The sequence below is a fragment of the Meleagris gallopavo genome, chromosome 1, assembly GCF_905368555.1.
Source record: "Meleagris gallopavo chromosome 1, MGAL_WU_HG_1.1, whole genome shotgun sequence".
Taxonomy (NCBI): domain Eukaryota; kingdom Metazoa; phylum Chordata; class Aves; order Galliformes; family Phasianidae; genus Meleagris; species Meleagris gallopavo.
This window is the reverse complement of record NC_139404.1, coordinates 18,943,119-18,957,928: the sequence shown is the minus strand read 5'-3', so window position 1 is coordinate 18,957,928 and position 14,810 is coordinate 18,943,119. Positions and strand designations below refer to the sequence as shown.

General features: G+C 34.6%; 1 protein-coding gene across 1 annotated transcript in view; it reads left to right on the top strand.

The window, feature by feature from the left end:
* The window catches only part of LOC146545218 (uncharacterized), a 78,925-nt gene extending 64,454 nt beyond the window's left edge, over nt 1–14,471 (top strand). Inside the window, exon 2 of the mRNA XM_085216881.1 lies at nt 14,325–14,471. Coding sequence (XP_085073007.1) covers nt 14,325–14,471 — 147 coding nt within the window. The remainder of the gene's footprint in view (nt 1–14,324) is intronic.
* The last annotated feature ends 339 nt before the right edge of the window (nt 14,472–14,810 follow it).

Sequence of the window (14,810 nt, the reverse complement as noted above, 5' to 3'; positions counted from 1 at the left end):
CATTTTTTTATTTTTGATCTTTTTCTTTTAACAAGAAGAATGGAGTTTATCGCAACAGTTCAGAAACTTGTTTTCTGCATGCTGTATGGTTTTAACATAAGACTTTAAAAAATGTAGCACTGTCTGAAAGCAGAGGTTGTTTAGTTTATGATTCTGTATCTCTAAGGTAATCCAATAAAGGATGCTAAGTAAAAACATATACAAAACAGAACAAGTACACAGAAGGACTCTGTTCCTTTATATAAACTCCAACAAACTTCCAGTGAACAGTGGTTTAAGACCTTCCTGAGGTGCCAGTTGCCTGCAGATTGTCATCTTCAGTTGACACCAGTGGACCTGTTACCATATTTTTTTCTAGTTGTTTTCTAGATTCCTTAGTGCTTTTCCTTCTAAATAAATAAATATATATATATATACACATATGTATTAGATATATGTTATGTATATAAATATAATTATATATATATATAAAAATTCATAATCTCATTATGCAGCAGATGAAAAAAAACATTCTACTGTATTATTGCATTGTATTTTCAGATTGTATTGTGCTGCACACTGTAAAATGTGCAGTCTGACAATATTATTAGCAGCCCTTAATATTGAGGGAGAAAATAATCAGTACTTGTTTCCTATTCATTCACTCAATTTTACACTCTCATCATCTTTTATCTAGATGAAGTATTTGTCCTCCTTTCATAGGAAACCTTCTGGCATACATATGAAATAGCAATACAAAAGAGGCTGATCATTTCAATTTATCTTCCTAGTATTTTACATTCAATTTGCCATTTCTTGCATTTCTAAAAATATTGACATAATTTTTAACTCCTAAACAGCATGCCACTTTGTAATAGTCTCTGTTATTTTGCCATTAAACTCTGCATATATAATGAATCTCAAATGTGCTTGCTAACTGTAAGCAGTTTCAATTTCCTTCTTTTATCAGCTACTTTTAATGTCCTTGTTATTAGCATTCTCACTTAAGTATAATTCTCTTTCTTAAAGACAAACAATACTGTGCATTTTTCTGTGTCTCCTTTCATCCACCAGAGACAATAAATTTGATACTTTAATCTCAGTCTGGAGGAATGTTTCCTTGAAGAAATTGTCTCCTTAAGAACTGGATCTCTATACCTCCTAGAATCAAATCAAGGATTATTTTTGTTCTCATAAGTTTTCTGAGTAATTGCTCCAAGAAGCAACTGATTTTTCTTATTGAAAAACATACTCCCAAAACTACGCCTCTAAATGACATTCATCTAGTTTATTTGGGAAAATGACAAATCTAAATCACCAAGCACCACTATTCCGAGCACTGTTCCTTGTTCAAACACATACATTTGATTATTTTCTGTTTGCCCTCATAAGGGCAGAATAGAGGGTGAACAATCATCTCCCTCTCCTTGTGGACACAGCTCTGGACATCACTGTCTGGGATGCAAGCACATACTGCTGGCTCATGTCCAGCTTTTCACCCACTAGAACTCTGAAGTCCTTCTCTGCAGGGCTGCTCTTATTGAGACCTTCTCCCAGTTTGTAGACATATTTGGGATTGTTCCAATTTGAGTGCAACACCATGTACTTGTCTTTGTTGAATCTCATTAGGCTCACATGGGCCCACTTTTCAAGCTTAGTCGAGGTCCATTTGAATGGCATTCTTTCTATCTACTAAATCAATGGCACTGCTCAGCTTAGTCATCCTCAAATTGATACAAAGGACTCAAGAAGCCACCACATAATTTCTAATTCATTTATAATTTGCATAATTGTAAGCATTTGGAAGACCAGATTTTTATTTTTTTTAATACACTTTCTGATTTTTAAATGTACATAGAAAATGGCAACACTGTTCTACATATTTCTTGCAATATACATGGGCAATATTTTAATAGTATCTGTATATATTTCATTATTATTATGATTGTTATTATTAATATTTAGTGTATATTTATTACTACCTAATTTTGTGAGGTTCTGCATCACTCTTGACTAAATTTAAGCATAGAAATCATATTGCACACTTGGTTTTCATTTTTTAAATCATACATACAATTTCTCTTTCTGATCAACTAAGTTTCACTCATTTTTTTCCGAATGCGTCTGCTGCCCAGAGTTTCAGAGGCCTAATTTCTATGCAGAGGCTCATGGGCCATGCACTGTAATGCTGGTGTGGCAGTCAAAATTCTATTTACTGACAGCTGATGTGACTACAAATCCACCATGCATGAAAGGAGTTTTCTCATATTTCTTAGAGAAAAGAATTTAGCACATATGCGCACATGGTTTTATCTTCTATAAAAAAGAAGAACTTATATTGGGTCAAATAATAGTATGTTAACTACAGAAATGTTGAAATTTATGAAATAAATGTGCGCTTAGGACGGCCTTTGGGAAAAACACACAGGCAAACATGTTTCTGTCTCTTAGTAGATTACATGTTTAATAGTAGACTCTACTTTGTCTACCCTACTTTGTCATACAGCTCCTTCCAAAATACTTCCTCACTCTGCTAAGTAACCCACTCCAAGCCAATAATTTTTTTCCCATATCAAAAAGCTCTGAATTACTTTCACAAACATTTCATCTTTTTTAAACTTCAGCTTACAACACAAATCCTCCCATACATGCTTATTCCCATGCCCTTAATTGGTCTTCACATCCCATTAAGACAAAATCTCTATGATTCTCATTTCTCTTCAAAGGGATTTTTACCCAAGTCCAAGGTTAAAAGAAAAGATCACTATAAAGAACATCTGTAGCTTGTCTTAGCTAATTTGCATCTGAATTTTTCCTTCTGTCTTAAAATGTATCAAAAGACCCACTGATGTCAAGTGAAAACTAAATGAAGTTATAGCATTTAATTGTGATGTCGAAGGTTAAGAAGGATGGTCATACTTTCAGAGTTCTTTTCTACCAAAAGTAATAATACTCATAATCATAGTCATAACCTAAGCCTGATCATTTCAATGGCAATATTTATGGATAACTGATTGGAAGATCTTTAAAGTGTGCACATGTGCTCTTGGCAGAGTACAATACAGAATTCTTTATACTGCTTTAGTAAAGGAGAAGATTTAATAGAAAAAAAAATAATATTAACTCTGTCTTTAAATATCAGTGATCAATAAAAGGGCATATAATAACATTGAAAGGACAGAAGATCCATTAATAAATTCTCTATAAATAAAAAATACCTCTTAAATTCCACAGGGCATCTGAAAGATGCATACACTTCCTTTAGTGATTTATCCACAGCTATAAGAATAGACATTAAATACTCTAGAATTTGGCTACTGACTGGTATGAATGACAGCTAAATAACAAAAACATTCAAAATCTGTTCTTCATCTTACTCTCTTTTGATGCAACTTAATTATTTGCATTTTTTAAATGTAGGCCTCAGTAATATTTTAATATGCTTTGCACAGAAAATCTTGCGCAAAGCACAGCTGTCCCTGCTGTGTCTTCTGAGTTATATTGTGATGGAGAAAATGACATTTGATTTTATGCTGACAGATTATTGATCATGCCTCTCTACTGAATGACTTGACACTATGGATTTTTGCTGAGACCTTTGGGGACAAGCCTCAAGCCCTCTGTGCCGTGCATATAGTGACAACATTCCATTGATAGAATTTATTTGCACATTACAACAATGACCACAAGGAGAAAACAGAACCTTAGAAAGGCACCTTTGAAGCAGAAAGTTTAAGAACAGGAAATTAGAGGATAAAAAATGCCCATAAATATGCAAAATTATAGCTGTTCATTCAAGCAGAGAGCATGAGATGAATGCTTAGTATGGACATAGTATTTTTCAACAGATAACTTGAGATCTAGGCCAAGACAAACAAAGAACTTGTGCTTTTTTATTACATTTGAAGAGCCTTTTAATTAATTAATTTATTTATTTATTTATTGCTTATATGAGCATGTCTTTTGTGACTAAAAATTTTAAAATCACATCCTTATTTTTCTTCAGATTTTTGCCTTATTTAATCTCTGTTCCTTTTTTTTTTTTTTTTTTTTTTCTTCTATTGTTCTACTTTAATTTTAGCTTTGGGGAGAATAAATAATATAACTTGTTCTTTGTTACATTCGTGCTCCTTCCCTCTTACAAACAGTTCATTTTATTAAATGCTTGTAATGAGAAGACCCAGAATAGTTTTAACATGGATATGCTTAAAATTCTTCGTAAATGAATTCTGTTTACAAATTTTCTTGGAGACACAGCTGCTGAAATTTGGCAAGCATTGAGTTATTTTATAGATAATTTTACTTTCTCGTGATGTTATTAAATCAGAAATAGGCTTCAAAAGCTATGAAGTGATATTGCATTCACAAGATGACAAGCCAAAAGTAGAAATAGTTGTGTAGGAGGTTCTTTTTCAAATGTGAATAGTCTTGCTTCACTAAAACTACAGAATACTGGATTTTTTATTTTTTTTTAATTTCGCAACACTCAAAATACAGACATTACAGAGTCAATTCTTATGTGTAAGATCTTATAATACGTATACATTTGTGTCATCGTCTTGAAAAAGGAAACCCTCCTAAAGATGGTTAAAATCCACACAATGTATTAGTAAGCCATAGTTGGGGGCAATCTTCTATCATTTACTGAAAAATGGACTTTGTAAAGTTCATACCAACGTGCATGTGACTTTCATATGCTGGATGTTCTAAGAGGGTCTTAAGCTATATACAGTCTCTGACTTTGGAGCACTATTTTAATTCTATTTTCTCCAGCTTTTGTTTTGATTCCCAGGATTTATAGGCTTTCAGAAAGAACAGACTGCATGTAAGAGATTTTAGATAAGGCTGCAAAGGACTTCATTCTTCGCAATTTTTTTTTTTTTTTTTGTCTGTATTTCCTGCTAATGTGATTTGAATAAACCAATTACATTGAAATATAGTCTGCCAACATGCAAATAAGTTCATGAGCACGGATCTCTCTGTCTTCTATGGAACTACTTGATAAGTAAAACTGGTCTGGTATTTTGTAGTACAAGACACCTACACTGGATTCTGTGGGGGCATGCTTCATGTTTGTTTTGGAGGTTTCATTTTGGAGGAAGATTTCCTCTATAACTAGAAGGAAAATTTCAGGCGGATGGGATATTTTAAGAAAATAAAGATGTAGAAAGCGCTAACATGCTAAAAACTCTAGCTGAGTTTTTTTCTTGGTGCAGGTTGCAAACATACAATATTTGCTACATATATGTTAATCATCTACAGAAATAAAGTTTAAATATAAGATTTGCTAGAGAAGTAATTCCACTGAGAATATCACCTATAGCTTGAAGAAAATATTCCCAAATATCCAAAAATACTTATTGTGTACAACTTAAAACTGATAAAAAGTGCTCTGATATGTGTGTTAAATTTAACTGTTAAATCTATCACTGGGATCCTATGTAGAAAAACAAGCTATTTTTCAGAGTCTTGGGGTTCCTTCACTTTCTTTAAGTACCAGCAACCTTAGGAGGGAATATTTTTCAGCTATAACTTCTTTACACACTGACAGCAATTTAGCTGCCTTACCTGTTTCTTACAGTTGCTTCCTGCTTCTGTAGGGATACCTTAGGAAGTCGATAATTAGGATTTCTTCAGGAAAATATATCCCGGGCAAATATATGCAATCTCTATTCCATTTAAAGAAGACACTCCCAAGACAACAGCGCTATAATACTCTGTGTGCAGGATAGTGTTCACACCTGTTGAACTCCACAATTAGCTTGTAAACAATAGAGATATAGGCTAAATGGAGAGACTTGCCAAATTTGCTGAGGTAGGAGTTGCTGAAAACAAACAGGAGAAAATATAAATGGCTTGTTATTTGAACACCTACAACAACAATTATCTACTCCCTCCCAAGTTTAGCAGGTTAAGTTCCCACATTATAATGCTCTTAGTTTTGAGAAAAAGCCAGGCATCAAAATCTGTTATAAACAGAAAAGAAAAAGGCCAAACCACTTACTTAATATCTGATATTACATGAAAAATTGTCCAACGTAATTTTATCTAAAGAAACAACAAAATGCAACAGAGCATAAACTTAATGTCAGCATTCTTTTCTTTTAAGCATACAATTGCAGCTACCTACAATAACTTGAAAGTTGTCAGAAAAAACAAATTCAGGAGTGAAATCATGACCACTCTGAAGTTAATGTAAATTTTATTTGGAAAAAAAAAAAAAAAAAACTCTTAAAGATATTACTGAAAATCATTAATTTCTATAAAACTTTAGAAATAATATATAAACACACAAAATGCAGTTACTTGACATTTAGTCATTTTAACAGACCCACAATAATACACTCACAATAAAGATAACTACAAAATGACCTTTATGACATTGTGACAAAAATTTTGTCCCACATACTCTAACGTGCAGAAATCAGAGAAAAGAAATGCATAAAGAAATTCTTAGAGTGCTAATTTGTAATCTTGTGCAAATATAAATGTTAATTTCCTTTATTTCCCAATGAAATGAAAATAGATTCATTCGAAGATTCCCACCTTGATGTAAGCTCTTTTCAAATTTCAAATTTCCTTTTTTAGTTATGAAGCACCCCAGAAAATCAATGATTTCAAATATAATACAAAGAAGAAACAAAACAGAAAATCTGTTTTATATGGGAGACTTTCTGACATCACAGTGAGAGCAGTAGCACAAAACCTCAAGCTCCAAACTCAATTTGAGAACAGCTATACACAGAGCCAGAGACTCCTGATGTGAGTTTCACAGTGTTCATACATGAAAGCATGTCATAGGTCCCTCCAGCAATATTTCTGTGCATCCAACAACAGCATTAGCCTCCATCAGTACTCTGCTATCAGTTAAATACATTTTATTGTTGCAGGAAAGTTGGCTTTGTATGATCTCAAGAACTCAGAAAAACACAGCACTGTATTTGGATCTTACAAGGAGATCAAGGCCAAAGAAAAGGACATTTGACAACACACACAGTTTTCCCAGACTTCCCTTTGCATTCTACTGAAGGAAATAGTTGTATTCAAATCCAGATAATTTTATACATGCCTAAAGACGGGCATGTGCACAATTGCTTTCTGAGCTTGAGGCCATCTTTTAAGTTTTTATTAAATAAGAGAAGCTTGTAATCTGATATTAAATAGTAGGTCAGACCTCAAGAACTTTGCTCAACTTTTACTCAGTCAATGTGATTTTGTTTTATTAACAGACTCAAGATTTGGCAAGCCTGATTTTTATAAAACAAACAAACAAAAAAAACTTCCTGTACAGTATATCAAAACCTGGTATGTCCACCAGTTCCACTAAGTACACAGATGATGGCCCTGAAGGCAAAAGCAGTAAATCAGTTACAGATTACAGCCAGGCTCACTTATGTGGCACACAAAAGCTGCTCCTAATATAAATGGCTGGAGAAAATGTATGCAGTATGACAGAACTAAATCACAAAAGTTATTGCTCAGTGACAGTACGATACATCAGTAATGCAAGATAGATAATACACTCACTGGATTACAATTCAACTTTGAACACTCTTAGTTTGTAGCTCATGAGTTCAAAATTACTACGGATCATACTTAGTTTTTTTTTTCCTTCTTTTTCTGATCAACACAATGTTTTCATTTTGTTTTATTTCTAAATGATGATGACAAAGAAACAAATTCCAGTGTGTACCTTGCCATTCATTGTGTTTATGAATTGAAGACATGCTTAATTAAAGTTGGTATCAAGAATAACTAATGTTCATTAGTACTTTGGGGATCACAAAAGTCTATACAGACATGAAATACACAATTATTTGTTTAAATGTTTTATAAGCCCACTGTTTTTTCCTCTCTGCTGCTGATAATTTCAAAATCAATTTGAAGTACTTTTACATTTCAATAAATTGCCTCAGAGTTGTCATTTGAAAAATGCATAGCTTGCTACTTAAGCTAAAAATATTTATTTAATGAAATTAAAAAAAAAAAAAAAGTTATTTATGGTGAGTGGAAGCTGCCCAAAACACTGCCAAAACAAATTTCTTACCATGTGATATGTCTCCAAAACTGTGGTCAGTCCCTACAGCTGACAGCACCATACAAACACCTCATCTCTTCTGACACCTTTTCCTTGCAGTGGCTACCTGCTCTGCTAAGAAAGGCTCTGTGTTGAATTCATTCTCTAGCACAGGAATATGACTGTATTTCACAACAGAACTTCTGGCCCATGTACGTTTTGGATGCATGCCTCATTTACTGAAACAAACAAATAACAATGGTTCGTAATACAATTCACTTGGAATTAGTCATCATAAAATGTTAGTCTAGCCAGGCTGTGAGAAGGGGAAGTAATAAAGAAAGTAGGTGAGTACTGCATTTGTTATCTCTCTTTGTCCCAACAGGAGAACGAGAGCAGATGGAAATTAAAACAGTGAGCTTCTACTGGGGAATGTTCTGCCATGTGCTTCCTCTTGCTTGTGCACAGGAAACTGAAGCTCTGTGTTAGGACAGCAAAGATAGACCACAGCATCTAGGTTCAGATCAACAGCTTAGGAAAGAAAATCAAATTCTAGTGCAAACAAACAGAAACAAACCAACAAACCTGCCTTTACCTACATCTCGCACATGTGACTATATCCAACCTCCAGATCTAACTCCTTGGACATCCCCTATCCACCTCTTTCTCCCTGCTTCCCATGAGAACTCGTGAGTTGATCTAGTAGACTTACATAGAAAGTGTAATTAGATACTGGAAGACCATAAACAGGTGCTTTCTTTGAAAATTTGAATAACTCCTGTGAATCTTCTTTTCCTGTACTGAACTGCAATCAAACCTCAGTTTCATAATCCCAATAACAGTTTATGTAACAGCCTTGTGGTCAGAGGTGGTGGAATGAGGTCTTACAGTAAGGGGACATGTAAGAGTTATCTCATCAAGAGATTAGTACAGAGATTTTATCCCACTCTCTCTCCCCTGCTCTTTATCCGTGGTAAAGCCTCAAACTATCAAAACATTGCCATTGTTATAACTTCCATCAATATGATCACTTTTCTTAACCAATGAACTCTACTCACCTCTCTGTTTCCTCTTCCCCTCTCAGATATGCAATAGCATAAGGAGATTATGTTTAGTTTAATCAAGTCAGGGAAATACAAACATTCCTGAAAATGTATTCATTTCTTCCTGCTCAAAAGATTATTAGCATTCCATTTGACATGATTATAGGTTTATGTACTTCAAGGAATTTTTGAAATGATGCTGTCAAAAATAGAAAGGAATAAAAAATATTCTTGTATATTCTGCATGATTAAGCGATGCGTTGTTTTTTTCAGTATCCACAATCTGTTTTCATGCCTTAGCGCATTGTGAACAAAATCAACTCCAGTGTTGTAGCATTAATGGGGAACTGCCTGGCCTCCACCTAACCCTGAAGATAATTATGCTAAAACAATAGTGATGAGCATTCAGCTAACTAGCTCTAACAAGGAGAGACTGCTGCTGCCATTCATCAAAAAGGCTATTTGGATAATGAGAAGAGATGTCTACTGACATATTTCAGCAGGGGAGGCTGTCCTGCTGGGACCTTCTTTCAAAATGCCAAATTCTATCAATTTAAAGAGCAAATATCACATTCACTTTGGTTTGTCCAGTGATCTGGGTAGCAGACACATAAGTAAGAGAGCACTGTCCAAGTTGGAATGAAGAGCTGGGAGAGATACCTAAGGAGAAAAAAAATACTGTAGTGTACATATCATTGTAATCTTCAGTCTCCTGAAAGGACTAATCCTAATTATGAACTACATCACTGCTGTCAGTCACAAAGAACAAATCCTTTGCTTTCTGTAAGAAGCTCTTAATCTGATTATTGATTTACAATTCTGGTGATTAGTTAAAGAATGCACTCTTCAAGGAATCTCAACGTCCTTAGTGGATAGACAGTAAAATAGTCATTTAGAAAAAACTTTCACTTCAAAAGAGCGTACAATTTCATTACATATTCATTTAAACTCATAAATTTTGTGTGCCAGAATTAAACAGAAGAAATATTGGCCGTTTCTTCTGCTTTTGCAGGTAGTGTCTAATTTGGCATCCACTTTATCGTAACAGAGATGCAACTCTTTTTCTGATAGGAAAAGACAAAACAACAATGAGCTGTAAAAATCAGTACAAATATTTATTAATCCTGTGCTGGGTCCTTTGATGGGTTGTAGTCATAATTATTTACTCAAGCAGTTTACCTTACATAAACTTCTTGAGTATAAAAGGATTAAATTCTCCAGGAGACCTTCATAGACTGCAAATGTCTGTAGAAGGCTCAGAGAGACATTCACAGTAAAAATTCTGTGTATTCCATGTATCAAATATAGAGAAAAACATTTCTGCAGAGTTCATTAGTTTTAATTCAAATGTATTAAACTGAGGAAGAAGTTGAATGTTCAGAAGTGCTTATCAATAAAAGTAAAGAGTTATCTATTTTACATCATCTGTAGTTATTCTATGATATCTAATCTTTATACTCCATCACTTTCTTTTTTATTATTCTTTTTTAAAACTCTTCGTATTAAGATGCACAGAGAGGCATGTCCACACATAAGCTTTTCATCTTCTACATTGTTGGCAAAAAAATGTAGACTTCCTTGGGACTCTGTTACAATCTCATGATTGATTGATTGATTTGTATCACTGTTTTCTGGCATTTCTGGGAAGAAAAGCAACAGGAATATTATTAAGAAAAATATTTTCTGAAAACGAAGAGCCCAGGCTTATCAACCCCTTAACACTTCAATACATATCTTCAAAGATCTTCAAAGAAACTTCAAAAATGGATGTGTTCATGTTAGGTATTCAAATATATCCACCTCCTTTTAAGCCAAGACATGATTTGGGAAAGGTCTTCAGATATCTGTTGGAGAGCCTGGCAGTGCATGGTAGAAAATATTCTTAGCTGTCAAATGCGCGCTATGTCTTCCAATTAAGTTAAGAGCCAGGCATGGCAACCACATTTTAAAAGATGCCCTGTGAATCCCTTGTGAGACTTTCTTACTTTTCAAGAGATAGCCAGCATGACCTCTGAGTTAGTTTCTCAAAGCACAGTTCAGATATATTTTGTAAGAGAAAAGGGAAATCACACAGAATCACAGAATGGCCAGGGTTGGAAGGGATCTCAAGGATCATGAATCTCCAATCCCCTTGCCACATGCAGGGCCACCAAGGTCCACATTTAATACTAGACCAGGCTGCCTAGGGCCCCATCCAATCTGGCCTTGAACACTCCAGGGACAGGGCAGGGAAAGTGAGATTTTTGCACCAATATTACAAGTTCACCACGTCCCACTTAACAGAAACAATTAATCATGTAAAATTCTGCCTTCTGACCCTGAACAGGGAATTAAAATACCAGTACCAGCCTTAGACCTGTTGAACGTGTGCATGTCGGCTACCTTGTTCCATTTCTGACAGGAGCCTGCATGGTCTTCTGCAGTTTTTTTCCAGTGTTTATTTTATATCATATGTGATCTCTGCTCAGGAAGCCACTACTGTTTGTCTGTCCCTGGTCAGACTGCATTTACGATGGAATGATGTAAGACTTCTGCTACAGGAAATTCACTCTGTCTCTTTTGCAGGATCCTTAGTGTGTTACGCTATAGTTGTTGCTTTCCCTCTGGATAGGATTATCCTGACCTTTAAGTGCCTCAGTAATTAAATGCAGGGAATTAATTAAGGATAGTCCAGAAATTTTAACAGACAATTGACATTGCTTGCCATGCATGGTGTTTTCTATCTGAAGGCAATTCACCTTCTTAGAATTTGTGGTTGCCATGATGGTGAGGAAATTCTTTTTAATTCGTGTTGTGTGAAAAAAATGCCAAAGATATTTTTTTATATAGAAAAAAGAAGAAATGAAGTTTCCAGTGACTTGTTATTGCAGGCAGAAAAGTAGCAGACCCCTTCCATGCTGTAAAAGTCTTCACTGGTAACACTACAGCATTTTTTTTTTTTTCAAATTGGAATCTGTTACCAGTAGATATGCTTTTGGTGATCCTGGAAAAAATGTAGTCATGGACCTAGATGCTTTCCAGACTAATTGGAAAGAAGCACATTATAAATTTCTTCCTCGATATCCAGCATTGGGTAAAGAGAGTAGAAAACAGAAGCAGCACATCTTCAGATCCTTTGCTTCCAGGAAGTCATCAATTTCTCTCTGCAGACTTGCCATGTCAGGTAAAATATATTGGCTCCATAGCAGCTTCAGGACACGTAAGATACAAAAATAAATAAATAAATAAATAAATAAATAAATAAAATTAAGTTAATAGTTGTAAAGGACAAGCAACTAGAGGAGCAGAAAATTCAGATAGAGTGGGATGCTTATAAAAGCAGACATAAACTCAGTGAAACTGATCTCCATCAGCTACTTCTACAGTTCATAGGTGGCATGAGATTCCTCCATTCAGAGCAGGAGTTTGGTAACTACTTCTTGACAAACCTAAATGTCTGTAACTGCAGGGAAATACTGCAGGGAAGGACTACAGAATTAGTTTCAGCCTAAGGTTTGCCTCTCTGAATAGCTGGTATAACAAGTCCAGCTTCCAAGTGGCTACACTGAAAGGACTATTATTCTCTTTCATATCCAAAGGATCAGTTTCAAAGAAAAATTTTGGGATTCTACAAGAGGAAACTTGCAGCTGAAAATTCAGAAACAGTCATGAAGGCATGAGGCTACTGCAAAAAATGTTTTTATATCATGATGGAATTTGGTATCATTGGATTTGTATTCTTTACCTAGATTTCACATAAGTTCCTACAAAGTGGTTGTGAAGTACAAAGGTACCAGCCATTATGCTGTCTAGAAAAAAAATAGAATATGACACATAAACTTAAGAAGCAGTTGCTGTTTTAAAATCTGAAAAATTATCATGCACATGTCATTGTTTCAGTTGCATTAACCAGACTCTATCAGAACTTTGTATTTCCACTGAATTCTTTCTGTTCATAATGAAGTCACTGGAGGAGACTGATAATAATGTACTTGGTTTCTTTGACATATTTGAAGGCAGGAGAGAATTCCATAGTTCGCTGAATGCTTTTAGGCAGCAGATAACAAAAATTATATCTCATGTAAAAACTGTTAATTGAAACAAGTTATAAACTCATTGACTTTTTTTTTACACAACATATTTTTTTCTATGTACATTTCTAAGTTCTGTGAAAGACAATCTATTTACTGTGTTTACATTTTCTGTTCCTAGTACTGATCTATGTTTTCTTATTTCCATGTTACAATGAAGAAAGAGAAACAGAAATATTATTTGCCTTTTCTTGTACCGTCGTCTAAGTTGATACAAGAACTGGAATCAAAGTTAAAGGCCCCATATCTAGTCTCACCTTGATCTCTGAAATACTTTCATTCTCTCCTTAGGGCATGAATAGTTGATACTACAAAATTTACATGTTTGTGTTTCTGTAGGATAGGCAAATTGAGACAAAAATTCATAACAACCAACTTACTTCTGTAGTGAAAATAATTACTTTTTGTTTAAATGGCCTTGCTTAACCATGGGAAAAATCAAAATTGATCTGCGTGTAAGTGGTCACAGAAATACTTCTTGGCTCAAAATTCAGGCATGTAGAGTAGTTTTCACTTGGTAGAGCTAATAGTCTCTAATATCTGGAGCCCAAAACTAAAGGTCTTACTGTATGCAAACCAGAGAAAACACATTTCTCTCTGAGCTGTGATAAAACAAAAGAACAGGGTGGTGCCACATTGGCAGCACTGTTGTTGCACTGAGCTCTGTTATTTTTGGCAAAAAATGAAACAATTCGGCCCATCTAAAGATCTTATATGAGGTTAGAGATATGCTATTAGTGTAGAGTTAAAAATTACTGCTGTGGTGTTTACAAAAAGCACTCACTCAAATTATTCTATTTGAAGTCAATTAGAAGAATCCTCTGATCTTACTGGCATGTGTTTTCAGTGTAAGGTCTATACAGTTGTTATTAACTCTGAAAAATATAGCTCTCCTGGGAGAATGTAAAGTCCTTCTTAAACTGTTTCTTGCTGGCTTATGTATCTGTTCTAAAAAGTTACATCAAAATGATTTCCTCTAACTATTATTCAGACAAACAAGTCAAGCAAATGCCAGTTTCCAGAGTGCAATTCATGTATTTTTTGGGCACTGTGGTTCCACTCAATGTTATTTTTCTCCACGTACTTTCTGAAACAATGCCACTGCCCAACACACCACTGTTTTGAAGGGAAGAGCAACTCCATAATAGAAAGAGAATTTGTTGCTGTGGCATTTCCTAATTCATTTTTAGCTTACCTCTTTTTGTTTCGTTTCAGTGGTCTCACAAACTCAGCTATGAACAATTTCCTGCCAACTATGGTGTTACTGGAAAGCATTGGTCTATAAAGCTTTCGCAGACAATAGTCGTGCGCATGAAAGCCAGGTTAGATACATATATCTTCATCTTTGTCTTAACCATGTGAATGAGGTAAAATAAAATGCACAATGTTCCTGTATCTGCCATGTACATGATAGGCAAAAGAGACAATCTTAAGATTACCATCCTAGCCTGCAAGCACTAAAATATATCTACCAGAGAAACCTGAAAGTATTCTGAACTAGAGGTGATGTCCTCTCTTCTGTTATTCCTACATAATTTTATCTTGCAAAACATTTCTCATCAAATGCTAAGGCCCACTTTTTCCACTCATGGTAATATCTTCAGATACAAGCCTTCAAATAAGAGAGGATACACATGCTGTCACCTCTATTACTTCTGAAAACATCGTATAAGGTTAGATTAGGTGTTTTTTCTTTTTTAA